The sequence below is a fragment of the Sciurus vulgaris genome (assembly GCF_902686455.1).
Source record: "Sciurus vulgaris genome assembly, chromosome: 9".
Taxonomy (NCBI): Eukaryota; Metazoa; Chordata; class Mammalia; order Rodentia; family Sciuridae; genus Sciurus; species Sciurus vulgaris.
The window spans coordinates 71,878,171-71,904,897 of record NC_136469.1 but is presented as its reverse complement, the minus strand read 5'-3'; the positions used below and the strand labels follow the sequence as shown (position 1 = coordinate 71,904,897).

Sequence of the window (26,727 nt, the reverse complement as noted above, 5' to 3'; positions counted from 1 at the left end):
GAGTAGCTGTGGTATACATGGGCGCACCTCCTCGCCAAGCGTTGATTGGCCAGAGCTGCGATCAGTCAGCGGGAACAGACTTCCCTTCTCCTGGCCAACTGCGGGAGAAAAAACTATCCAGGAGATGAGGCAGTGGCTCCTTTGATTGCTTGCTCCAGAGATCGAGTGCAACGGAGAAGGCGAGCTTCTTTACTGGTCAAGAAAGCCCCTCTCTCGCCCTTCGTTAGCTAATTACAAAATTTCCGGGAACTAGCCATCACGAGGTAAGAGCCTAGAAAGTGCAATTCATTTATTTCTGTTGGCTGTTTATAATGTTATTTATTGACGGTCCTCGGAATGGAGAGTAAAGGGAGAATGACTCCCCTGGAAGGCGGAGGGAAAATGTAGATTTACATCCCCCAGCTTCAATCCAAGTCCGAGCCCCTCGGCCCATCTCTCTGAGATCTCTGCGCCTCTCTTCCCTTTCCAGGTCTAGAGCAGTCGGTCCGGGCGCGGTCCACCCTGGCTGCGCCCGAACAGCGGGGGTTCCTACCAGACCTCGCTGGGTCTTGAACTCGATCCGGGGCTGAAAGCTTGAGCCGCGCGTGAGGGGCTGGTGGAGTGGGTCCGGGTCGGAGGGAGGGACGGAAGAAGGAAGGCAGAGAGTGGCCGCCCTCATTTCCCCAACAGTAAGGCCCCGAGGGCGAACCCTCTGAGGCTAGGACGCTGCAGGGGTCAGCGCCCTGTCTCCATCCAGGAAAGTCAGACGTGGCTACACCGGCATCTATCAGTCCAGACAGAGGCTGGGAGGCTGAGACCAGGCGGCTAAAGGTGTTGGGGGAACCCAGCCATCTGCAAAACTGCACACCCCGCTGGCAGGAAGATTTTTTTTTTTTTTTTTTTTCTTCTATGTGTCGCTTTGGCTACTTATCTGCCACAGCCAGCAAACTGAGACCACGAGACCAAGATCCTGAACTGTCCAGCGATGACCTCTTCAAATCAGTACAGAGAAGGATGCAGAACCCAGATTGGTTTGGATTTGAGGACTTAGGTTTTGCTTTGCCAAGAAAGCATTGCCTCTCAAGGCCTTGTGACTGGTGATGCATTTTTTGCATAACTGCTTTCGGTAGATTATTCACAGGAGGTGACAGAGACGAGACGAGACTTGGGGAAACAAGGAAATTGGAGTCTTTAAAGCTCTACTGACCTTCCTGGGCTTCAGCCTGGAAATATGCAGTGAGGCCTCGTTGGTCCTTAATAAATGCAGGGCAGAGGAAAGAATAAGGTTGTGGAGCGGTTTCCAAATGAACCACTCAAGTGATATAATGATCTTGAAAACAGCGAGCAACGAACTGTCTGTTGAGATGTATAGAAATTAGAAACAGATGCATCTTTGCAGAATGAAATACCTTCGTTATAATCTTGGGGTAATTAGTGAGTTCTTCTTGCTAATGATTTTTTTCCCTTGCAGCCTTAGTCACTTTCTACTGATCACACAGGCACCGCTGTCGCCAGCATCTTAGGAGAAGTGCTGGTGATGTAGGATAGAATGTAAAGGAAAATTCTTCTTAAATGAAATATAAAGGTACAGGTTTGGAATGTGGTCTGTGACTTGTGTACACATTAACTAAAATGTTTAAAAAGAGAATGTTTAAAAATGTAAATGATGAATACTTCTCACTGCTCTTATATTCTTTTCTGTATTCACACTCTAAATGTACATTCTCATTAAGGAGAATCATTGGAGGTTTTGTTTGTTATTTTCTTTTTTTCCTCAGGTGCACTATCACCTTTTTTTTTCCTTCCAGCTATGTACTGATAAAGAAGGCATTAATATTCCAATCTGCTGAAACACATTTTAGTTTATTGGGGTGCACTGGTTGTTTTATTAAAAAGTTAATGAAGAAATACTTTGTTTAGGATCATTAAAAATTACCTTGTGTTTCCATTGTAAAAAGATACCTGAGTGCCACTTTATAATGGACAGGTAGGAATACTTTCTTTTTTATTTTCCTACATTTTTTTGTTGGTGCATTATAGTTGTACATAACTGGATGGGATTTGTTGTTATAAATTTATACATGTACACATTAAACATTATGACAGTATAATTTGGCCAATATCACTCAGAAATAGTTTCTTGAAATTTTTTTCCAGGAGGATAAAATCTAAGCAGGTATCAGTAGCACTGATCTTTAGAACTCCTAATAATTATGATGCATGCTTAAAATGACAAAAAAATTAACTGTGCTTTGACCTGATTTCAACATTCAAAAGCAGTTTAACTCAAATCCCAAAGCCAAAGCCTGCCAATAAAAGGATTTGACACTACTCTTTCCCCAAACTAAGTGTGAACAGCTCTCAGGTATTAAATCAATGAGGGATTATAAAGTGAGAGGAAGATGGAAAAAGACAGGTAGAGCAACCTTGCTGTGTGATTTTTCTTCACTTCTCTCCTTTTGTTTTTAACTTACTTTAAATTAGTGAATTAATTTTTTGATACTGAGGATTAAACCCAGGGTACTCTACCACTGAACTATATCCCCAGGCCTTTTTATTTTTTTATTTTAAGACAGAGTCTTGGTAAATTGCCCAGACTGGCCTTGAACTTATGATCCTCCTGCCTCAGCCTCTCCAGTAGTTGGCATTACAGGTTCCTGCTACAGTATCTGGCTCCCTTTTTATTTAAAACCAAGTACATACTTCATACTGTTTACTATAACTGGGCTGAGGAAGTGGCTTAGTGGTAGAGTACTTGCTTCATATACTGGAGGTCCTGGATTTGAGCCCCCACACTGCAAAAGGAAAAGAAGTTTACCCAAAACCAGTTGTAGTTTTCCCCCTTCCTGATGCTTTTGACCTGATGCTTTTGAGAGTTTCCTGCTCTCAGGGTGTGTTTTTTCACTGGTGCTCTCATGTGTAATCTGTGCGTACCCTTATGGTCTCACGACTTGTTTAACTCTGCTGTGATCACCATGTCATTTAGATTTGTGTGTGTGTGTGTGTGTGTGTGTGTGTGTGTGTGTGTGTGTCATAGAATTACTAACCTAGGGGCTGGGGATATAACTCAGTTGGTAGAGTGCTTGCCTCACAAGCATAAGGCCCTGGGTTCAATCCCCAGCACCACCAAAAAAAAAGAATTACTAACCTAGAGATCAACTTTGTTCTGCAGTCACAATTCTGTGCCAGTCTTAATGTATCCAATTGAGGAGGAAGATGGGGAAAGCTTGGTCACACAAATCAATATGGAGATGATGGAAAGGAAAATATTTGCAGGCGTTTACTTATTGACAAGAGCTAGATTACATAGGGTATTTGTGTGTGTGTGTGTGTGTGTGTGTGTGTGTATGCCTGTGTGTATAAATGCGCACACATTTTAAAAAAAAATTCATGTGGTTATAGTTAAGTTGTGACCCATACATTTTTGTTTTCACTGGGAAATAGGAATTTGGAAAATTGTTTAGGTAGGAGATTGTCCTTTTTTTTCCCCCTTTTTGTAAATGACTAAACACATTTTAGATTGATTATATAAATTTGCATTGCTAGGATTCCAATAAAATTGTTTATTTTATTGTTTACCATAGTCCTTAAAGTTTATTTTTACTAGTGAAATATGATATGTGCATGATGTATTCTTAGGCTTTTTGTTCATTTAACTTTTGCTCTGACATGTTTTTGTGAATTTGAAGGGCTTTCAAGCAGAATTATTGTCCTTTGACCCTTTTGGGTGATGTGATGCCGAAGTTTGAATATAACTGTAAAATGGTTTATGAAAATAAGCTAGCCTTGATTTCTGATCAAAAAGATTGGCAAAATTCTCCCCTGCCTACTCAGAAAGATTGCTGAATAACTGTTTTTCTTAGTTGGCAATTAGTTAATTGCTGAACTAACCAATGAAGAGAATTCTTACGTGTTTGTCAGTATAGTCTCTGCTCTTTGTCATAGACAATACTGATTTCTTGTTTTAAAGATTTTTACTCATTTTCACATCTCAGATCCTACTCCCCTTGTTCTTCTGTGTATAGTAATTTCCATGGGCATCTGAAAAGCTGAGGGGCTTAGATGACTGTTTCCAAGTTTGAAGCTGTGGAACAAACTTTCTTGATGTACAAGTTTTTGGTTTGTTTTTGTCTTTGTATTTTAGTGCTGGGGATTGAACTCAGGGCCTTGAGTACATGCTCTACCACTGCACAGGTTTAATTTAAACTTGTTTAGCTTGTGAACGCAAGTTGCCTCTGAATGGTTTCCTTGGAAATATAGAAGGGATTAGTATGATTTAGTGTTATTTCATGTGGAAGAGGAGGTGAAATCACTTCTTATGGTGTCCTGTTGACCTAGGTGATGCTGACTTAGTTTTGCCAAGTTGATAAACCAGTTATACATCCAGCTCACGTGTAGCTTTTGCCAACGATATTCTTTCAAGTAGGTGCTTTTCAATAACGCTAACTTTCTGAGATGATTGTGTAGATAATATTTACGTATTAGAGATCAAGTTGATGACTGATTTTAGTCTGTGCAACTTAGAGAAACTGGCCAATTTACCCCTTATTTTATTCTTATATATATGTTTCCAGTGGCTATTTGTGCTGCTGAGAATGCAGTGGTATCATTTAAATATTTTTTTGGAGGGTGAGAGAGAAAGATAAAGGGCAAGAGTATCCTAGAAGAGTTGCAGATAAACTTTAGGATTTATCGGTTGTAATTCTAGATATAACTCCTCCTCAAAGGAGGTGCATTACTGCCAAGTAGCCCAAGGCTAAATATGGCATGCATGCTCTTAGATTGAAGCCAAAAGTGTAGCACTTTGCTAATCTCTCGTGTACTCTTCAAATACAAGTGTGTTTTCTAATAGATGTATTTATTTAAAATTTTATTTTTTTCTGTATGTTATAAAGTTGCTTTGGGAATTATCTCCATTATTTATTAGTACTTTTATTATATGCTAACTTATATTGTAGTTTGAAATTTCTCCAATAGTTTATCACCTGTATCATTATTGTTGCTGAATAAAATTTGACCTTTGTGTCGGTCTGTTTTGTGTTACTATAATGAAATGTGTGAAGCTGGCTAAATTTATAAAGAAAAGAGATTTATTTAGCTCAGAGTTCTGGAGGTTCAAGGGCACATCACTGGCCTCAGCTCTGGTGAGGACACTATGGTAGATGACATAATGCAGGAGCACTTGAAAGAGGGAGAGATCAATCACATGGCCAGATTGGAAGTCAGAGAGCAATTCAGGGTCATGCTTATCTTGGTCTGGTGAGGCCCAAGTGCCCATGAGAAATACCTTAATCCCTTGAGCATATCCAATGGCCTAAGGGCCTTCTCAATAGGCTCTACCTCTCACGGGTTTCAGCACCTCAACACTACCACACTGGAAACCAAGCTTCCAACTCATGAACCTTTGGGGACAAACCCCATCCAAACCATAGCAATCTTCAATTAGTTATCCTTGATAACTGTAGATGCTATTTATGTCTCTCTCACCCCTGCCCCAATATTGTCATAAGAAGAAGTGAGTTGCAATCTTATGCATGATCTTTGCTGAAAAGCCAAGAAGGGATGGTTCCTGAAGTCTTTCATGATCCACTAATTGAATTGGTGGTCATGTTTATTCTAAATTCTAAGAAGGTAGGCTCTGTTCTAAAGGAACAAAACCAATAGAATGGATACATCATTAGAAGAGGGGATTTATTAGATCAATTTTCATGATCACTGAAACTGGATAGTCCCACAATGGTCATCTGCAGGCTGGAGAACCAGGGAAACCAGTAGCTGTTTAGTACAAGAAACTGGACACCTTAGAACAAGAGGGACCAGTAAAGCAGCTTGTCTGATTCTGAAGCCCTTGAAACTCCCTGAATAGTTGTTGGTGCAAGTCTGAGTTCAAAGGCTGAAGAGTCTGGAGTCTGATGTGGGCAGGCAACTGCAAAAACACATCCACTCAAGAAAAAAATGGATGTGTGCATGCATGTGTGAGCTTCCCCCTTCCACTTTTTGTTTGTTTGGTTTTTGTTTTGGCACTGGGGATTGAACCCAGGGGTGATTAACCACTGAGCCACATCCCCAGCCCTTTTTATTGTTTATTTTGAGACAGGATCTTGCTAAGTTGCAGAGGCTGGTTTTGAATTTGTGATTCTCCTGCCTCAGCCTCCCAAGCCACTGGGATTCCAAAAGGGTGCCACCTATCCCATTTGGAGATAGGGTCTTGATAAATTGCTGAGGTTGGTCTTGAACTTGCCATGCCCCTGCCTCAGTCTCTTGAGTAGCTGGGATTACAGGCATGTACCAACACATGGCCTAAAGTTTATTTTTAATTCATAAAGTAACAGAACAGTCTAGGAATGTGGTTCAGTTGAAGAGTTCTTACCTAGCACATTCGTGGCCCTGGGTTCATCCTCACCACTGCAAAAATTAAAAAAGAAAGAAAGAAAGAAACATTAGTAAGTACTCTGGAGATAAGTTTCTTATTGGATCCTTATTTGTGTGGAAAACTGCCAGAAATACAGCCCTTCTTGCAAAGATATCAGAATTCCCCCTGATAATATCCTGTAATGCCAAGAGAACCTTTGGGATTGAATTTAAGCAGGAGTGTTTTAAAGAAATGTAGTCTCAGGTGTAGGTGGGCTGCTGGGTGGGGTAAAGGAGAGCTGTGGCTGTTGGTGTAAATGCATAGATCATGTGCTCACAAATCAGGACTGTTTGTCATTATTGTAGTGCCTCCTGATTCCTGAGATCACACACTCACACACCCTTGTTGTGAATGTCTTCCTCAAAGGACAGCATCAGAACTGGCTTACCTGTGAGCTGGGGCAGGGTGTGTCTATAAACTAATTTACATTAACCCTGATAATACAGTTTCCACAGTTTGTAATTGAGGAAAAATTAAAACAACACCTACCTTGTGTCTTTGCTAAAATGTGTCCACTCTTTAGAAACAGAACTATTTAAATAATTTCTTGGCTATTTATTCATTTATTTATTTATTTCCCTCCTATTTCTCTCTTTTGAGGCAAGATTTTATTGGTTTGGGATGTAGCTCCGTGGCAGAGCACTTACTTGGCATGGGTTGAAGCCCAGGGTTTGATTCCCAACAGCACCCCCTGCAAAAATAAATAAATGACTCTGTTGCTATTATTTATATTTACACTTACCTTTTCTTCAGAGCAATGGAGTTAATTTGAAGGGAAGAATGTTTATATATAGCTGAATTCTATATTCTTGGAACTCCAAGGGTGGAGTTCAGTATCACCAGGGAGCTGGTTAGAAATATAGAATCTTGTAGTCCACCCACACCAACTGAAACAAGACCTGGGTTTTGACAAGATGGAGGAGTGATTGCAGGTGAAAGTGTGAGAGGCACATATTTCATATATGTGAACACTCAGATTTTTGTAGAATTTGAACACTGAATGGACTGGGTAAATTGATTCTTTTTTTTTTTTTCTTTTGATACTGGGATTGGTAGAGGGGTGCTTTACCGATAAGCTACATCCCCAGCCTTTTTAATTTTTTATTTTGAGAAAGGGTCTTGCTAAGTTGCTGAGGCTGGCCTCAGACTTGAAATCATGCCTCAGCTTTACAGCATAGCTGGGATTACAGGCATGAGCCACTATGGCTCAAACAGATTCATTACTATTGGAAGTAGGCTACTGAGTATATACCCAATATATAACATAAATATGATATCTTCTTTCTGGTAGATCTTTTATGGCCTTCATATTTGGTAGTCTGAGATTATAGTTCATTTATATTCAAAACTGTCAACGAACTCTGTCTTTTCCCAGTTGCCTGTTCTTGAAGACATTCCATCGTTCCATTGACCTTTCTGGTTCTCACCGAGGCCTGTGAAGTTATGTCAACAGCGGCCTTTATTACTTTGGTTAGAAGTGGTGGGAACCAGGTGAGAAGAAGAGTGCTGCTGAGCTCCCGCCTGCTGGAGGACAGGCGAGTGCCACCCTCCTGCCACAGCTCCACTTCAGAACCCAGGTGTTCTCGGTTTGACCCTGATGGTAGTGGACGGCCAGCCACCTGGGATAATTTTGGAATCTGGGATAACCGCATTGATGAGCCGATCCTGCTGCCACCCAGCATTAAGTATGGCAAGCCAATTCCCAAAATCAGCTTGGAAAACGTGGGAAGCTCTTCCCATATCGGCAAACGGAAAGAGAATGAAGATCGGTTTGACTTTGCTCAGCTAACAGAAGAGGTCCTGTACTTTGCAGTGTATGATGGACACGGGGGACCTGCAGCGGCTGATTTCTGTCACACCCACATGGAGAAATGTATTGTGTATGTACAGTGACTTTCACTCTTGACTTTGCAGTTCCCCCAAGCTTCACCAAGCTTAACCTTTCACCACTTAGCTGACAAGTCCAGTGTAAACCGAGTTACTTGTAGTCACACTGCCTCTTCCTGAATGGGCAATAATTTAAGCATGCCACTTATTACTGATGATTATTACTACCTTGGAAATGTGTATTTTAGAAACTCCCTGGGGAAAGGCACTGACCAGAAAAATTGATAGCACTTGATTTATGATCATCTCAAGTGAATTAGAAAGTACTGATATAACCTATGAGAAGCATTTACTCCCATCAGTTCATGGCATGTAATAAGTGCTTCGATAAACGATAATTTTTTTAAAAGTGATACAAATAGCTTTGAATACTTGACCTTGGATGATTGGTCTTAGTGTCTAGAAAATGCATTAATATGGTGGGAATTTTGGCTCCCTTTAAATATTTCATTTACCCCAGTTGTATTTTTGAAGATCATGCTATTGCTAGATTTAAAAGGGGATGCATGTAGCAGTTATGACCATGTCCTATTTCTTGTCTTTCTGCATATGGTTAGTTATACTGTTCATCAGTGGATTTATGCATAATTCCACAAAAGAATTCAGTGGTTTTTGAGATGGGGTCTCAATTGCCTAGGCTGGTCTCCATCTCTTGGGCTCAAGGGATCCTCCTTCCTCAATCTCCTGAGTGCTAGCACCATGCCTGGTCCATGATGGAACTCTTGACCTCTAAGGGTTGTGGTAGTGAGAATTCATTCTTTAAGAACAAGGTCTTGGGCCTTATTTATTTATTTGGTGCTAGGCATCAAATCCAGGGCCTCAAGCATACTAGGCAAACACTTTACCATCTCCTTAAAATCTTGTCACATGCCTGAGTCCAATCCCCAAAACAAAACAAAACAAAATGGCTTATCACAGTGCCTGATGCATAGTAAGTACTGCTCAGTGATGGTCACTGAACATTCCCTCTCCAGTGGGTCAAAAGCATCTGAGAGTCATGAGGTCTGTTGTAAGGAATGACTGCTTGGTAGGGTGACTGTGAGAAGAGAAACCCATTGTGAAATGATTGATCCATGTTCTCTTTCCCTTCCTCAAAGGGATTTACTTCCTAAGGAGAAGAACTTGGAAACTGTGTTGACCTTGGCTTTTCTAGAAATAGATAAAGCCTTTGCAAGCCATGCCCACCTGTCTGCTGATGGTATGTAAAACAAGCACTTTCTTCAAGGCCTTGGGGAGAGGCTGGTAAAAAGGAAACAATTTAGCTTTTTGGGGGTGGGAATTTTAAGGAACACTTATTTGTAAGAAAAGCTTATTTAGAAATGACTTTATATAAAGAATCATTTTTAATGCTGTTTAGAATCCACTAATGTTAGTACCTCACATTTACTTGAAATGAGAATTTTTCAGAAAGGGAAGTTCCAAAATGGTTTAGTTATTGGATTTTAAAAGATTTAAAAATATTTAATTTGTTCGATATTTTATTTTGTGGATAAGATGTCCAGACTAGTAAAGGATATTTTTCTTTTTTGAATGGTTCTGATGAGCAAGTGCTAAAATAGTCTACAAGGTAATCACATCTGGCTTGGATAGTAATTGTTTAGACAAGAAGAAAATTGCTAATAGATGTTAAATAGAAAAGAAAATGGCTAATGTGTATTAATTTGTACAATCAGAAGGAAGATATTTTTCTTCACTTCTTAAAAAAGCTCCATCTTGCAGCTGTCAGATGGTAGCTAGTGATATTTCTTTGTTAAATATGAAAGTATGCCAACTGAATTTATAAGTATGTACTCTATGTCCTTAGATTTTGAAAGTAAAATGTTTCTGGTTTTGACTAAAGTTATCAAAACCATTTCAGGAAAATATAACCAGAATCCTTTGCTAGTCAGCTAACCAGAATCCTTTGCTCCTGAACTTAACCTTGAAAACTTCTACAGCAGTCATGGAAATATATGCCTCATAACTTATTTGAAAATGAATTGTCTTTTTTTTCTTTTTCTTTTTGTGGTGCTGGGATCTAACCCAGTACCATGTGCATGCTAGGCAAGTGCTCTACCACTGGGACCTGTGTCCCCAGCATGAAAATGAATTGTGTCATAATATTAATCAGCTTGGGTTTCATCTTTTTTCCTTAAAAATTGCACCACAGAAATGTCATTTTCAGTTGGAGTGCTAGGGATGGAATATTTTCCCCATTTCGTAGATATGGAACTGAAACTGAAAGAGAGAAAGAAGTCAGTTCAGATTAGGGCTGGGACTTCCCAGTCAGGCCTCTCTCATGTGCATATTTATTAATGAGGAGGGAAGAAAGTGACTCTGGGATGGCTTGTCCCCTAACCCCCACTATCAAACCCAGGACCTGAACATGTTAAGCAGATGCTCTACCGTGGAGCTACACCCCCAGCCCCTTCCTGCTCTTTTTTGAGAAAGTACCCATCACAATCCAATCTCCCTTTGTTCAGAGATTTATTATTTAGCATAGATCATTCTGGTCCATTTTCTCCTCTCTTTCACTCCTTTGGACATTTTTCTTTCCTTTCTGTCCCCACCTTACCTTTAAGAAGGTAGAAGCTAAGAGAGGGGGAAGTATATGCATAAGATTTAGTTCTTGTTCCTGATGGGTGAAACACATGAAGAGGAGGAGGGGAAAAAAACACTTTCTTGTAGTTTTATATGTATAACTCTGAATTTTGGTATGCTTTTTATTTCATCCATTACCAGGTTGGCTGTGAGTTTGGTTGTCACTCATCAAGTTGTAGTGCCTGTGGTGTGCCCCAGCTGTTCTGCAAACAGCTGCATACTACTGGGCAAGATTTTCAGAAGAGAATGGGTCACTAGGCCAACTGCCAAATGTATTAACCCTTCATGGGTGCAATCAGCCGTTTTGGGAAAGGAGGTCTGATCAATGTAGATGCATGAAACCATCAATATTGGATTTGGTGTAAAGTTTGTGAGGACTCCTTTTGTTTATTAAAAATAGATTATAATCAAGTAATTTTGAGCTTGGAGCATATCTTAGAAACTTTCTACAGATGACTCTGTCACATAATCAAATAGTTGTAAAAAGAAATGAATAATAAAATATAATTCACTCCTAACAATGAAATTAAAATACATTGTTTAATTTAGTTATGTGCTTTAAAGTATATGATCTCCAAACTTTAATACAGATATATTAAAATTTATATTTCATTTAATGGCCATTTTTGTTTGAATGTTTAATGGAGCAAGATAGAAGGATGCTTGATGTGTTATTTAAAAAAAGGCTATTATAACATTATCATTAAATATTATTGTGTATTTATTCTTAGAGGTTTATTTAACCTGTGTTTTCGAAAAATAGTGGGTTTCTTTTTCTTTCTTTCTTCCTTTCTTTTTTTTTTTTTTGCAGTGCAGGGGATTAAACCCACGGCCTTGTACTTGCAAGGCAAGCACTCTACCAACTAAGCTATATGCCCAGCCCTGAAAATAGCATTTTGAGAACATTTTAAAAATTCATTCTTAATAAGTTGCCAAATCCTTCAGAGATAACAAAAATTGCCTTTTGGTTTGGGGGCCTATTTTATCAAATATATTAAAGTCACTCAAGTTAGAATGTTATGTATTAACCTTACAATTTGTAGGTTGAAAACAAACCTATGTCAATTTCAGATTTCAAGGTCATTTGGATTCCAAAAAAATTTTAAGTTTTTAATAAGAACCGAAGCAGTATCAGTACTATAAGAGTAGATAATAGTCTTTTAGGCATATGTAAGTAGAACCCAGTGCCGGCTAAGGAAAATTCTGTTATTCTGTGGTTTGCCCTACATCATTTCTCTTTTTCTGCATCAGCCCCATTTTCTTTCCTTTTAACCCTTCCTGCAAGGTCAGGGACTGGAACTTATTCAGTTATTTTTTTTTATTTTTGCAGTTCTGGAGATGGAACCCAGGACTTCACATAATCTAGACAAATGCTCTACCACTGAGCTATATCCTCAACCCTTTTTATCACCAATTTTGAATTCTTTTTGTATTCAATTCATACCATAATGTGTGTTTTTACAATTAGTGAAACCAGCCTATAGATTCAAATGATTTCCAGTCACTCTATTATTTACAAATAGTCACTTAAACTAGGCGGGAGAAAACTTAAATTATAATCCTATATATCCTATGAACTCTTCAAAGTGTTTGCTTAAGCTTTGAGAGCAGCAAAACTCCCCAAGGGACAGATGGATCAAAAACAGAAGACTTGCTCTGACACTCAGAGTGGGAGACATTGATGGATAGCACTGAGTCTCATGGGAAACATTTTTGCTCTTCATATCATGATTTTATGGAAGAATAAGCTACAAAATAACCAGGGCAAGAAAATGCAACTCTTCTAGTTTTTTGTTTTTTGTTTTTTTTTCTTTTTGAGATGCTGGGGAGTGAATCCAGTGCCTTGAGCATGTTAGTGCTCTACCAGTGACCTGCACCCTGACATTTTTGAATACCCTTCTTACGGTGGGAGTCACTGAATGGAAAAAAAAAAAATAGGGGCAGCATTGAAGAGATGTTCTTATTGTGCTGTTACTGCTTCTGCTCATTATTTTGATTTTGGTGTTCATGAGTCATACGTGTCGAGAACACCCATTTTTGATACGTATCAATTTATATGTTATTATTTTCATAGTTGAATAATTACCAGGTATTATTGTACTTTGAAAAATACAGCTTTTACTCTTTATGTTGCTATTCAAAATTGTGATCATTTTTCCTCTGTCATGTTGACCTGCAACACTGGGGAAAAGAGAGAGCTGCAGATGTATCCGATTTATGAATTATATGAAATTATAAATGTGTTACAGTTCAAGAGCCTTACTAGCTTTTATTTAAACAAGGAATTGAAATTAATCACGCTTCTAAAGACAGTGCTTCTAGATACTAAGTCCCCGCAATACACACCCTTAACAAATGTGTGACACCCTGTATCTGGCATAGGGGGTGCTTTGATTCCTTCTTGGTTTATATTTAAGTCCCAATAATTTGGTGGTATACTGTAGTTCACATTCTTTATGCACTGCTTGTCATATATCAATTATTCAGTGTTAGAATGATGAATTTATCTTTTGTTACTTGGACAATTCTGATATTGCTACTAAACAAATTTACAGTGCATTTTCCTAACTCAGTATAAGTACTGATTGACTTTGTTGAACACCAACTATTTAAGTGTGTCATGTGTATGTGTTGTGTGTGTGTGACTGTGAGCATGTGAATGTGTGTTTCTGTCACCACTAGTGTGTTCTGATAAAGATGTATTCATATATAGATTTTCTCCTACTTGGAAACCACAAAACTAAGAAAGAAGTGTTAATCTGTGATGAACAAAAATAGACTCAACTACAAAATACCATCAAAGTGAGCAAACTGAGTTTTGGAATCAATGACTTGGCATCTCCTGGAATATTATGTAATTTGCTAGTGGAATTTTCACCAAAATAAAAACCCTTCCCCTTATTTTGCAGCTCTTTCTCTGCCCTCCCCTGTGTCGCAGGTTTGTAATGTTTGAGCACAATTCCTGGGTGAATTTCCTACTTGCCTCTGTGCGTGTTATTTGTGGCAGAGAACTGTGCCTGGTCAGCAGCTCTAGACCTGGAGCCCGTGGACACTATATGCTGGGCTTCAGTGGAAAGAGAGATCTGCTTAATTTTGTCTCAGGTGAAGGAGTCCAGCGGTTCCTAGCCTGGACTACTGGAAGGTTCCCACATCCTTTTGTCCCATTAGTTGAGATGACTTGCAGTAGAAATTGTCCAGTGAGTGTTAAGAACTTATTGAAAGATGCTTTAGTTTTATAGTCTTGTTGTTAGGGCAAAAAGTGAGAACTTTTGCTTCTATGTTAAATGTTAAATGAAAATAAATGCTGATTTACTATTTACATTCTTAGATGCTTAGCAAACCAGAATCAATAGTTAGTTTTAAAACTATTCCCATAAATCCTGGGATTTTGGAACTGTGATTGTGAGTTGATAAATACGCAAACTCTTTTATTAAATTTCTAGGTGGCAGAGTCATGAATGACAAGCCTAAACAACTGAACTTTCATTTATGAAATTTCAACTGTTGTCATGACCAATTAAAGACCACTTTTAAAAAAGCTGTTGCTGGAGGTTTAAGCAAAGGGGAGGAATACAAAGTTCCCTGGACAGGTAGCATTTGAGTAAATGCCTGTGTTTTCTTGCCTGGCTCTTTTAAATAATTTGAAAATAATATAATTGACTAAACTGTAAAGATTCCATTTTTGTATAAAAGATTTCATTGTCATATAGTTGTTTGGCCAGTCTCAAGTTAAAAGTTATCTCAAGGTTAATCCCTATTTGTAATATAAACATCAATGATGCATATGTTAAAATACTCATGCTGTGCAATGACAAATATATATATATATATATATATATATATATATTGCATTGCAGTAATAATATTATTTCGACACAATAGTTCCAAAATCAAGAGATGAAATGGGAAGATAGTGCAACTATAAATGCTATTTCTCAATTCAGCATGACTATGAAAATTTAGAGTTTATCATGTTTTCCATTTTGCTTTTCTGATTAAAGCAGGCATTTTAATATACTGATTGGAAAATCTACTTATGTATACATTTCATTCCAAAATGCATTACTGATGAAGTTTTTAATATTTCCTTTTTGAAAAAAAACAATTCTTAGAAAGATTGATTCTCCATCAGGAAAATCAATAGGCACTTCATTTTTCCTAAATATGTCTTTAAAATTAAAATTAAACGGGCATGGTGCTACACACCTGTAATCCCAGCCACTTGGGAGGCTGAGGCAGGAGGATTGCAAGGTCGAGGTCAGCCTCAGCAATTTAGCAGGGCCCTAAGCAACTTAGCGAGATCCTGTCTCAAAATAAAAAATAAAAGGTGCTGGAGATGTGACTCAATAGCTAAGTACCACTGGGTTCAATCCCCAATACCCAGGTAAATAAATAAAATAAAATAATTAAATAGTCAAAATCAGTTTGGGATGGTCATCTATTTTATTTAGATGCATTAAAGAGTTAACAATGTTACCAGAGATAATACCTGCTTTAAATAAATTCTATTTTTCAATTTCTTCCATTTTGCTTTATTTTTTAGTTCTTAGCTTCTCTGTATTTTCACTTTTGGCAAGGCTCAATGCACCTTAAATTCTTTTAACATGGTAAAACTTAGGACAAACCCTTAGAATAAATCAAAGGGAAATACAAAATGCAGATGGATTTGAACCACAATAGGAAATAATGGCAATGTAGCCCAGTAAGACTGAATTTTACTTGATCTTAGAAAATTAATAGTCTTGGAATGCTGTGGCCCAGGAAGTACCACAGGAGTAGCAGTTGACTGTACGCTCTTGCATTTGCACACAGAGTGTGTATTAGATCCTTCCGGAGCAAACTCTACTGACTACAAGTTTATGAGAAACTAGAATGAATTTCATTTCCTGTCCCCGAATCTTTGTTTAATATAACAATGGCTATAACTTTGTTTCTCGTCTAGGGAGAACAAAGATAAACAGAAAAGAATGTGAACCTTCAACCATTTTTTTAGAAAGAATATAAAATCTGGCACTTGAAGAGGCAAACAATATGTCCTTGACATGTCTCATTTAGTCTGTTAACTGATAATACTTGGACAGAATAGAAGTAAGAAATGGAGGAGAAAAACCTAAAGGTGATGATTAGAGAACAAGTCATCCTATCATAGTAGCCAGTTCCAATTACATTTTAATACTTTTGGTCTTGACACATTTAATATACACAAGGGTGTCATAAATTCACATCAGCTCCACTTTGTATGAACAGGAGCTATTTGGAGACAGTGATGCATTGTTTACCTATTTAAGTTACCTACCTTTTCTGTTTGCATGGAGCCTTGTTACTGAATTAAGTACTTGTTTCTCTGCATGCTGTTACTTACATAGTTTATTTGCATTTTATTTGCATAGCTCTAGATAAATTAGAATGATCCACCCTAGCACTAGTTTATCATGCTTGTGTTTTGTTTTATAATTAAAAACTGTATCCAATCATTTGACTACCACTAACTCCTCATCTTTTTTATAATATTGTAGCAACCCTTCTGACCTCTGGGACTACTGCCACAGTAGCCCTTTTGCGAGATGGTATTGAACTGGTTGTAGCCAGTGTTGGGGACAGCCGTGCTATTTTGTGTAGAAAAGGAAAACCCATGAAGCTGACCATTGACCATACTCCAGAAAGAAAAGATGAAAAAGAAAGGTACTGGCACCACGGATTCTATGTGGATGAAGTTTATAGTTTCAAGATAGAAATGAAATCTTGCTTTCTTTTTTATTTTTACTGTGTCAGGATTAAACCCAGGGCCTTGCTCATGCGAGACAAGCACTCTACCACTGAACTACACTGTCCCCAGCTTAGATTTTGCATTTTTGAACTGATGTCATGCTTACATTTAACATTGACTCTTTTTTTCTGCATATCACACCTGCAGTCTTTTAATGTTTTCTTGACCAGGATCAAGAAATGTGGTGGTTTTGTTGCTTGGAATAGTGTGGGACAGCCTCATGTAAATGGCAGACTTGCAATGACAAGGAGTATTGGAGACTTGGATCTTAAAGCCAGTGGTGTGATAGCAGAACCTGAAACAAAGAGAATTAAGGTAAGAGAGGACTTGCAAGCACTTGATAGACAAACAATGCACAAATGCAGCATTATCTCCAGCTATAGGCTTTCTTGGAAGATTTAATTGAAGTCAGAATGGTTTTTAAAGAGGGATCTTTTATGGAAAGATAGATAAACTTTTCAGGTAAAATGAAATACTATTTTCTTGGCCTGATATATGACAAAGTCTCTGGTTTATGTTTTACCCCAGCTGTGGAATTCTGGTAGAATGGCTCTTTTGCCCTTCCTGGCACCTGATCATTGGGTCACCTCAACTTGGAAGCTGTCCTTGACTTCCCTTCCTCACATGCTCAATCATCATCCACCACTATTTCTGTGATATTAGTGCATTTATTACCATAAACTGCCCCAGTACATACCCTGTCTGAGATTTGATACTTCCTTCTATAAAACCGTTGAGCCAACTATAGTACTTAGCATAACATGCTGCAAGCGTCCAATAGTGGCAGCAGGTGTTTATTAATTGCATGCAGGGTTTCTTTCATGTCTTATATGCCAATGATATTCATTTTATGTAACAAGTACTTTTGTAGGTTTTACTATGTGCTAAGGTCTGTTCAAAAGAAGTAATACTATCCTCATTTCATAAGGAAACAAGTCTGAAGCATACAGAAGTCTAAAGCACATACAGAGGCTCACAATTTTAAGTGCTAAAAACTTCTGACCCAGTTGCATAATAGAGGCAGGATTCAAACTCAGCTATCTCAGCAAATGGCTGTCTTTTTCCTTTATGGTGTTACTAAGCCAATATTTGGTTTATCCTTGGTGGTCGTTTATACTTCTTGCATTTTCTCTGTTTGCCTACAAACCCTTACAAGATGACATTCGGCAAAACAGATACAAATCTTCAAAATATCAAGATCATTGTAAGGTAGAGTCTAGTTTATTGATCTTTATTTGGTCTGATTGTAGCTACAGCATGCTGATGACAGTTTCCTGGTCCTCACTACAGATGGAATTAACTTCATGGTGAACAGTCAAGAGATTTGTGACTTTGTCAATCAGTGTCACGATCCTAATGAAGCTGCCCATGCAGTGACTGAACAGGTGACATGGCAGAACTTCTGCTAAGAGTCTTATAGGGAGGGAGGAGGGTAAAAGTCAACCCCAGGCAAGTGGTCTGTGTGCAGCCTGAAGTGGTTATCACAAACTTAAGATTTCTTTGAAATCTTGAATTTTAGCTTAAGTGTGTTACAGTGAATTTTACACTTAACTCCATAATTCCAATTTGGAAATTTTTACCATTTGCCCAAGTAGTTAAGAAAAATTAATATGCCAAGGAAAAGTATTAGGTTTATTTTTTAACTTTGTATATACCTTAAATGATAATAGCAACAATAATAGCAAACTAATATATCTGTGTCAGATGCTATTCTGTTCACATATATTAACTCACATAATCATCATAATGCATGCATTTGAGGTTGACACATTTCACAGATGAGGAAAACTGAGGTACAGAGTCCATGTGTCAGAACGGGTGAAAAGACAAAATTACTAAAAGGTGAATGGATCAGATTATGTGTCAACCAGAGCTAACACACAATCACTGAGTAATATCCAGTAAAGAACATGCAAAAGCTGCTTTGTGCTGTTTAATATTCTGATCTGATGGATAGTGGTGATAGCAATTCTAAGTTATAGCCATCACTGATCATACTTTAATTCAATAGCTATTTTCACATTTCCAATATTTATATTTTGAATTAAGGGGCCACATTTGTCCTAAACTTTTAAGTGATAATATTTGTAATTAAGACATAGAATATAGTAAGGGAGGTTGTTTTGGGTCATCTGTTATTCCATGTGCAACTTGTTAACTTTATGGGACATTGATACAGGGTAAAAGAATCACAAACCATTGTGAAATATTTGCACTTAGTAACTGTACCTAAAAGTAGTTTGACTTTCTAAGCAAAGGATGGTTTTTCTTTGCACAGACTCTGAATTCCCACGTTTTCTCTTCTTGGCAAACTTTGCAGGCCATACAGTATGGTACTGAAGATAATAGTACAGCAGTAGTAGTGCCTTTCGGTGCCTGGGGAAAATACAAGAACTCTGAAATCAACTTCTCATTCAGCCGAAGCTTCGCCTCCAGTGGACGCTGGGCCTGATCGCTGCCTTGGACTTCGAGTTTCTGTGCAATATTGTTTTTCTGAGTATGTCAAGAAACTGATAAGATAAAAAATGTTACCTGTAGTAGTAAGTTGCTAGATCAGCACACAAGTTTGAGTAAACTTAATAACCACTTACATAGAGGTATTTTCATAAATACCTATCACATTTATGTTCACCTCTTCATGCTCAGTATAAAAAAATATGTGTAATTAAGCTACTGTGAGTCTCTAAGTTGAGTGGGCAAATGAGAAGTGGTTTTGGTATATTCAATGGGTATTATAGGTTTTTTCAGGTTTTTTTGTTTTGTTTATTTTTGGTGCTGGGGATTGAACCCAGGGGTGCTTTACCACTGAGGGATATCCCCAGCACTTTTTATTTTTTGTTTTGAGATGGGATTTTGCTAAGTTGCTGAGGCTTTCACTAAATTGCTGAGTCTTGGCCTCAGCTTCCCACAATGCTGGAAATATAGGTGTGAGCCACTCCTAGGTTTGATGAGTGTTACATTTCTGTGTGTGTGTGTGGGGGGGGGGGTGCTAAGGATCAAAACCAGGGTTTTGCACATAAATTTCTAATTTTTACCACTTGGGCAGCTATGGTTTCTTTTCAGCCTTTTGACAGCTAGTCAAGGTGTTATCTGCAACTTTTTTTTTCTTTTTTCTTTTTTTAAAATACAAATGGCCCTCACTGTATTGCCCAGGATGGCTCTGAATTTCCAAGCTCAAGTGTTTCTCCTGCCGCAGGCTCCTGCATGGCTGGGACGTTAGGGCCCACCACTACAAAGGCACACCACTATGGCTTACTCGAAAGTGTGTATTTTTAATAGTAGTATCAAGGAGCACATGTGAAAACTGGGTTCTCTGTTATCACATTTTGTATTCTGGACCACTGATTGATAAATATAACCATGCAAAAGAAATTCATTCAGATGACATCACTAAATTATATACATTTTTCTCATTTTTTATTGGTGCATTATAATTACTAAATTGTACACATTTATAAACAGCACACTTGTATCTTCAGCTGTTAATAGCTCTCTCTCCATTCATTCCTGTTTTTATGTAATTAAATATGTTATATAGATGTGAGTATTCCTGGGCTCTAGTGGATAGCTCAGTAATATTGCATGTGCTTTTGAGAGACCCTTGGTTCAATCCCTAGTACCAAAAAAAAAAAACAGTACTCAGATGTGACTATTATTTAATATCAGAAAAGAATGCATAAACTTAGGATCTTTTGGTCAAAACAACACAAAGTTCAGTATGGACAAACTGACAGTATGGAGTGTTTTGTATAAAGTTTCCATTGATTATCTCTAACTTTGTGCTTTGTGTTTTAAATATCATATGTATATCTTTTTTTGTATAAAGTAAACAAGTTGGATATTTTGTTAGTAAAAATAATACCACATTGACTGATATTACTATTACAGACATAGCTTGAGGTTTATGTCCCTGTTTTGCTCATTTCTAAGACTTAAGAGAAAGAATAAATCTAAAACAGACATGTATAAAAGTGTTCTGTATTTCATCTTGCTATGTGTTTTAGGAATGTAACCCTGTGCTTTTTACCTGCATGTAAGTTTGCTGTTAAGCTGTGAATCTCCAAATGTATGTTTGGAATAACATTTGCAGTTTGTTTATACAGATTTTGTAAATTGGTTTTATGTGTATTGTGTGTGTATATATATGTATATATTTTGAAGTAATATAAAATGAAAGGGAACAATCTTGCATAGCTCCTTCACCAGTTAGGTTTAAATTATTGGTATATTTTTCCCTGAGGATGATGGGAAAACTGAGGGTAGTTCTTCTATAGTGGAGAATCAGTGGTTATCCACAGGTGAGGACATGGATTAAGAATGGTTGTAGGAGGCACTTTATTTTGGGTAATATAACCGGAGAACCATGAACAGAGCTGGCATGTTGAAGCTACATTGTTATGCGGTAATTAGAATATAAAACGAATACTGAGAATTAAGAATGACATGGAATTTTGTGATAGAAATAAAAAAAGATATGAAAAAAGAAAAATTCAATGTAGTATATATCTTCAACTTTTAGTTTCCAAGGCTTATTTTTTTTTCTTTCTTTCAACTTTAAGGGGTTATTTAGAAAGAACAGGATTCAATATAAGTCCGTACATCTTCTCAGCTTTTGGGAAATGGAAGAAAATAAATTTTGTTTTCCTGCCTATATTAATCAGGAATTGTCCTTTGGGAAAAAAAATACTCAACAAATATTTCAACAAATATTTTTTTAAAGTAATAAGGTGAAAAGAGGAAAAACATTAGAGGAAAGAATGTATTCTGCTGCTTGTAGTCTGAAAGATGAGGCACCAAAGAAAGACTGAAAAAGTTGGGAAATTTCTTTCTTTTTCTGAGTCAGAACTTGGAACAGAAATGTGGAAGCTACATTTAGAAGCATGGAGAATTTCCAAACTCACTGGCAAAGTGGAATTCTAAAGCACAAAAATGGATTCTAAAGATGCACATTTCATTCTTGTTTTGAATTATTCACCTGACTATTTCTCTCTTTTACTGGAGTGATATTTTCAAGTTCAAAGATCTAAGCGTCATTGATGGAGTGAGGTGAGTTGCCAGGTTTAACCAAGAGGAATTTGTAGGACGGTGGTCATGGGCACACTTGACTGTTTCACCTGCAAAAGTTTCAAAATCCTAAGTCAGCCTGAATAGGTGTAAAACATATGCCTCAGTATAAGAGTATAATTTAACATGTAGATTATCGTGATCCATAAAAGATAAGCATACATGTATTAGGCCTCTAAGTATACTAATGGAAATTATGCAAATAGTAGGAAAAAAAGACTCTTCTAATATTGTTTTTTGGTTATAACTGAATTTGCCATGTGGGTATAGGCATTGTGTAAATTATATAACATCAATTATTTTCATGTTTGCCTTTCATTTACATATAGTATATAAATCATCTTTCTGTGTTGCCAAACTATTTGCCAACATTTGTTTGCAAATTATTCTTAAAAATCATTGTGACGTTTTACAAGTTTAAGTTCTTAAGTGTTTCATATGTTTAGTAGTAAATACAGCCAGACAGGTAATGACACAAGATCATAATAATGCAGGACTATAATCCCAGTGACTTGAAAGGCTGAGGCAGGAGGATCCCAAGTTCAAGGCCAGCCTGGGCAACTTAGTGAGACCCTGTCTCAAAATAAAATAAGACTGATGATGAGCTAAGTGTTAGAGTACTTGCATAGCATGCATGAGGCTCTGGGTTCAATCCCCAAAAACCAAAAACCTCCTGCTGTCCCTCTACTGTTCATTTGTTAGAGATCTGTGTTTCTTAAGTGCTTCAAAGTCTTTTGCACTTTTCTCAGAAAAACAGCCATTTGGGAGGGATCAGTTTTGATCCTTTGTACTCTATGATGTGAATTTTCCCTGAGCTTCAACATTAAAAAAAATTACTTTGAAGAATTAGTAGCAAACATTCTAAAATATACAAATTACTTTATAAAATAAAATATCTTCTTTAAAAATATCAGTAGAAAATTGGATAGGTCTATGATAATTCTCAAAAACTGGACAAAACATTTACTATCTAAGAATGAACATGGATTTAATTTCATGGTAACATGACAGTAAGAAAATGCTTTAAGGTGGGAGTTGAGGGACTTAAAGTGTAGAATTAAACTGTTAAACACAGACAAGTGTCATATTTTCCTTTAGCTTCTCAAGGGTTCTCACATACCTGTGGCTGTAAAAGGCAACATGAGATTTGGGTTGGGTTACATTTGATTGTATTTTCTTAGAGTCCCTTATATGGATGACTTGAGCAGAAATAAAAAGTCACCTTTACAAGGTGACTAAACCAAATTGTGATGTCCTGACTGTTGCTTTTGGCATCTGGAATGAGACCAACTGACTCTCTGGCAACTCCCATTGGCCATTAGATGGTTGAAATTGTGCATTGGTGGTGGTTACTTGTGTCCCGGACTGGGTGATTGTGGAGGTATTCCACCTGCAAGAATGACTCATCTCCACTGGATTCCAGTGCAGAATCTTGCAGCCTGGAATGCCCCAAATTAATTTCTACAAAAGTGCTCTTGTGTTTTATAATTTGCCAAAGTACTACTTGGTGTACAGTGCCTCCGTAGCAAGTTGATGTAAATGCTGCTTTCACTGTTTTAACTGTGTTACAGTGACTATGAACAAGCTGAAATCCATATATTGGTGTTGAAAATAGTCTAATAAAATACTTGCATCAAATACTTTTATAATGTCCAGTTGTGGTTATTTGACATCCAGACCATCCAGTGTTTATTACATATGTGATTCTGTGAACATTAAAAAACAGTAAGAGTCAATGAGTAGTTGGAAATTGCTTTTAGTAGCCAAATTCTGGCTGTTGACAAAGAAAGGTGAAGAGGCTTTGGGAGTTAAAAAAAAAAAAAAAAGAAAGAAAGAAAAACAGATATGCTCTTACCTGTTCAAGTCTTTTTACTTCATCTAAAGCAAAATTCATCTCGTTTCCATCTTCCAAAATATTTCATAGTATATCAAAGGGAACAACAGGTCATGATGATTTCTATAATGATTTGCCTATAGTTTAAAAAGTTTTGTGATATATTTCACTGCAGCAAGTCCTTAGTAAAAGTTAGAAATAGCTGTTGGCAACAATGCTACAGAATTCAGCATTATATATTTAACACAAGCAGTTTTTGATGTTCAGTCTTTGATTGAATGAAACATAATCATTTGCACTCCATAGGCACAAGGACCTCTTATATAATATGTCCTCTAAAGGCAGCTTGATAAATGTATGCCTGGCTCTTTCTGTGTTTAGCAATGAGAAGCAATCATTAATGTTTGTTAAGTGAGTAAACTAATGCATTGAATTCTACTTTTATCTGTTCTGTTAATGGGAATACAGGCCTTTGATTTTTTTTCTTTTTTCTTTTTTTTTTTTTTTTTTGGTACTAGGGATTGAACCAAGTGGTGCTTTACCACTGAGCAACATCCCTAGTCCTTTTCATTTTTTATTTTGATAAAATAAAAAATATGATAATATGGGAATAATAAGTTGCTGAGGTTGGCCTCAAACTTCCATAACCCTGCCTCAGCCTTCCAAGTTGCTGGGGATTCTAAATACACCACCATGCCTGGCTCACCCATGGCTGTCTGGGAATTGAATCCAGCGGGACTCTACCACTGAGCTACATCCCCAGCTCTTTATTTTTTAATTTTTAAAAGATTTTGAAGTAGGTTTCACTAAATTACCCAAGCTGATCTGAACTTTGATCCTCCTGCCTCAGCCTCCTGAGTAACTGAGATTACAAGTGTGCACCACTGCAATCACCTGAAGTATTTTAAATAATTAAGCCTAGTATGTAATGTAAAGGGATAACATTTCACCTCTTTTGGTGTTTACTCAGATGATGATTAGTTATGCCTTTGTAATGCACACATTAGTAAAAATATGGTTCAGAATCTTGTTCTGAACTTCATTTAAAGAAAAGTAAAACCTAAAAGAGCAGTGTCGTTTGAATGAGTCTAACTGCTTCTTTGGAAGAAGGGAAAGGAGAAATGGTTATACCATGTTCTTTTGCACATATTATCTCATTCCTCACAATCACCATGAAGGTGTCCCAGGAATTATCGTTAGGTACCTTTACTTACATTATCTCCTTTATTGCTTCCTAAACTATAAGGTGGGGGAAAGGTTTTATCACAGGTTGGTTTCTTTGGAAGCTGACTCAGAGATTCATAGGCAAGCTTATTAAAGAATATGTGACAGAATAATATGTGATAGAAGGGAGACAACCAGGGAGAAGCCAGGTTATTGTGCAGTCACAGCAGAGACCCACCTCCTTCTTCAGTGAACCCTGGATTTGGGGTGTCCCTTAGAGTTGTACCCACCTGATAGGGGCAGGGGAGCAGGACTTTATTATTCCCACACTGACCAGTCATTGGATGCAGACTGTCCTTTGGAAGAGGATACAACTGTGAGCAAGGAGGTTCTCTCCTGCCAGGAAAAATACCTGTATTACAGGTGTGGAGCATTCCAGGAAACTGAGGCAGTGTGAAGTGCCCCCTCTTCAAACTCTGATTCTTAGGATCAAGTCAGAAATATTTCAATCATGTTGCTCAGAATGACAAGGCATGAATTTACTAAAAGGGTTAGGAAAGAGGGAAAGGGGACTCTCTCAAGGGAGACAGTGGGTTCTCTCAGAGAGGAGAGGGACAGCATTCCTCTCCTGTCCTCCAGTTTTATTGGGTGTCCCAGGGGAGTTTCCAGAGAGTCCCTCCCAGGTCTACCGATAGAAGAATGACATCAGACTTCCGAATCCCCACTGCCATGACAACTCTAGGTCACTTAGGCCCATACTGAGACCAGTTCTGATTGAAACCTATTCTTGCAGATTTTATGGTTGGGGGAATTTTCCATATCTCCCTGAATTTAAGGATCTGGTCTGAAAGATCAGACCTTTTGTGAAAGGGTCACAAAAGTCCCCACTGCAAGGTAACTTGTATTCCTTTTGTTGGAATTATTTCAGGCATGTAATTCTGCAGATAGCAGGTAGTTTGCTGAAGAATGTGACATATTCTGTCAATTTAAGTCAAGCAGGACTGCAGGTAAATTTGCTTTCCAAAGGTGAAAGCATGTGGGAATCTACACAGTGGGTTCATTTTATTGAATTATTCCCTGAACCTCACAATCCCACCACCCACAGCTGTCTGTCCCCTGTCACTTAGAGGATGGCAGATGAAAGCTGTCCCCTGGCAGTGCTCTCAGCAGGTAGAGGAAGGACCTTCAGTGCTAAGGGCACATTCTAGGAAGCATGACACAGCATCCACTAAGTTTTAACTTCATTCTGCAGATAAGACAAAACAGATTCAGAGATTTGTCCAAGGTTCCATACTGGTTTCTGTCAGCTCAAACCTCATTCCCAGGAATTGCCTCTTACTTGTAGCTCTTGCTTAAATGGGTGGCCATGTCTGTATCAATTGACACGTCTTGCTGTTTGGACTATATGATCCTGAATATAGTTTATCCTTGGCTAGTAAATAACCAATCAGATTCTCTTAAAAAATTGGAACCAAGAGATGGATAGGCTCTGTAATGTGTAATGGGAGAAGCTAGTATTGAGGGAGCTTGTCGGATGGATCCTGGCCATTTCTAGTGTGCAGAGAAATCAGAGATGAGATCAGGCACTTCCCAGAGAGACAGAGAAGGAAGGAGCTGCACCAACCCCAGCAGTCTCAGGTCCCAGTCCGTGGCTCATTTGAGAGGATTTCTCAAATGACAGAAACTCCTGCAGGTAACAACAACCACCACAAAAAATCCCTAAGGGGTCTGGCAGGGAATTCAATCCCAATCCTATGTCACCCCAAAGTCAGTTGTTCTCCACTGCAGAAATGAGATAAGGTTCATGAGTACTTATATGTTAATAATTAAATGAAAAAATTCCACTAGAAACCTGAGAATGCTGCAGCTGTTGGTTGGAAACCAGGAAAAACAGAATGATTGGAAACTATCAGAGCAAGAAGGAGAAAGTACAATGAAAATAAACCAAGTTCAAGAGAACAGTTAACCAAACTTTCAGGTTTCAGATAGCCCTGACTGCACTCCTATCTCTCATTTCCTGTCTCGTATTTATTTCTCAAT

General features: G+C 37.9%; 1 protein-coding gene across 1 annotated transcript; it reads left to right on the top strand.

The window, feature by feature from the left end:
* On the top strand, nucleotides 1–21,050 carry PPM1K (protein phosphatase, Mg2+/Mn2+ dependent 1K). The gene is made up of 7 exons (XM_079153318.1): nucleotides 1–263; nucleotides 7,767–8,271; nucleotides 9,376–9,476; nucleotides 16,375–16,540; nucleotides 16,796–16,940; nucleotides 17,876–18,010; nucleotides 18,946–21,050. The coding sequence occupies exons 2-7, from the start codon at nucleotides 7,835–7,837 to the stop codon at nucleotides 19,075–19,077; spliced, it is 1,116 nt and encodes a 371-aa protein (XP_079009444.1). The 5' UTR covers nucleotides 1–263; nucleotides 7,767–7,834; the 3' UTR covers nucleotides 19,078–21,050.
* The last annotated feature ends 5,677 nt before the right edge of the window (nucleotides 21,051–26,727 follow it).

Bases quoted from the DNA above. Each gene is read 5' to 3' on its own strand.
- PPM1K (XM_079153318.1), top strand. From the start codon at position 7,835: ATGTCAACAGCGGCCTTTATTACTTTGGTTAGAAGTGGTGGGAACCAG. The intron at 16,541-16,795 runs GTACTGGCACCA...TTTCTTGACCAG, and splicing joins AGAAAAGATGAAAAAGAAAG to GATCAAGAAATGTGGTGGTT. The intron at 16,941-17,875 runs GTAAGAGAGGAC...GTCTGATTGTAG, and splicing joins CTGAAACAAAGAGAATTAAG to CTACAGCATGCTGATGACAG.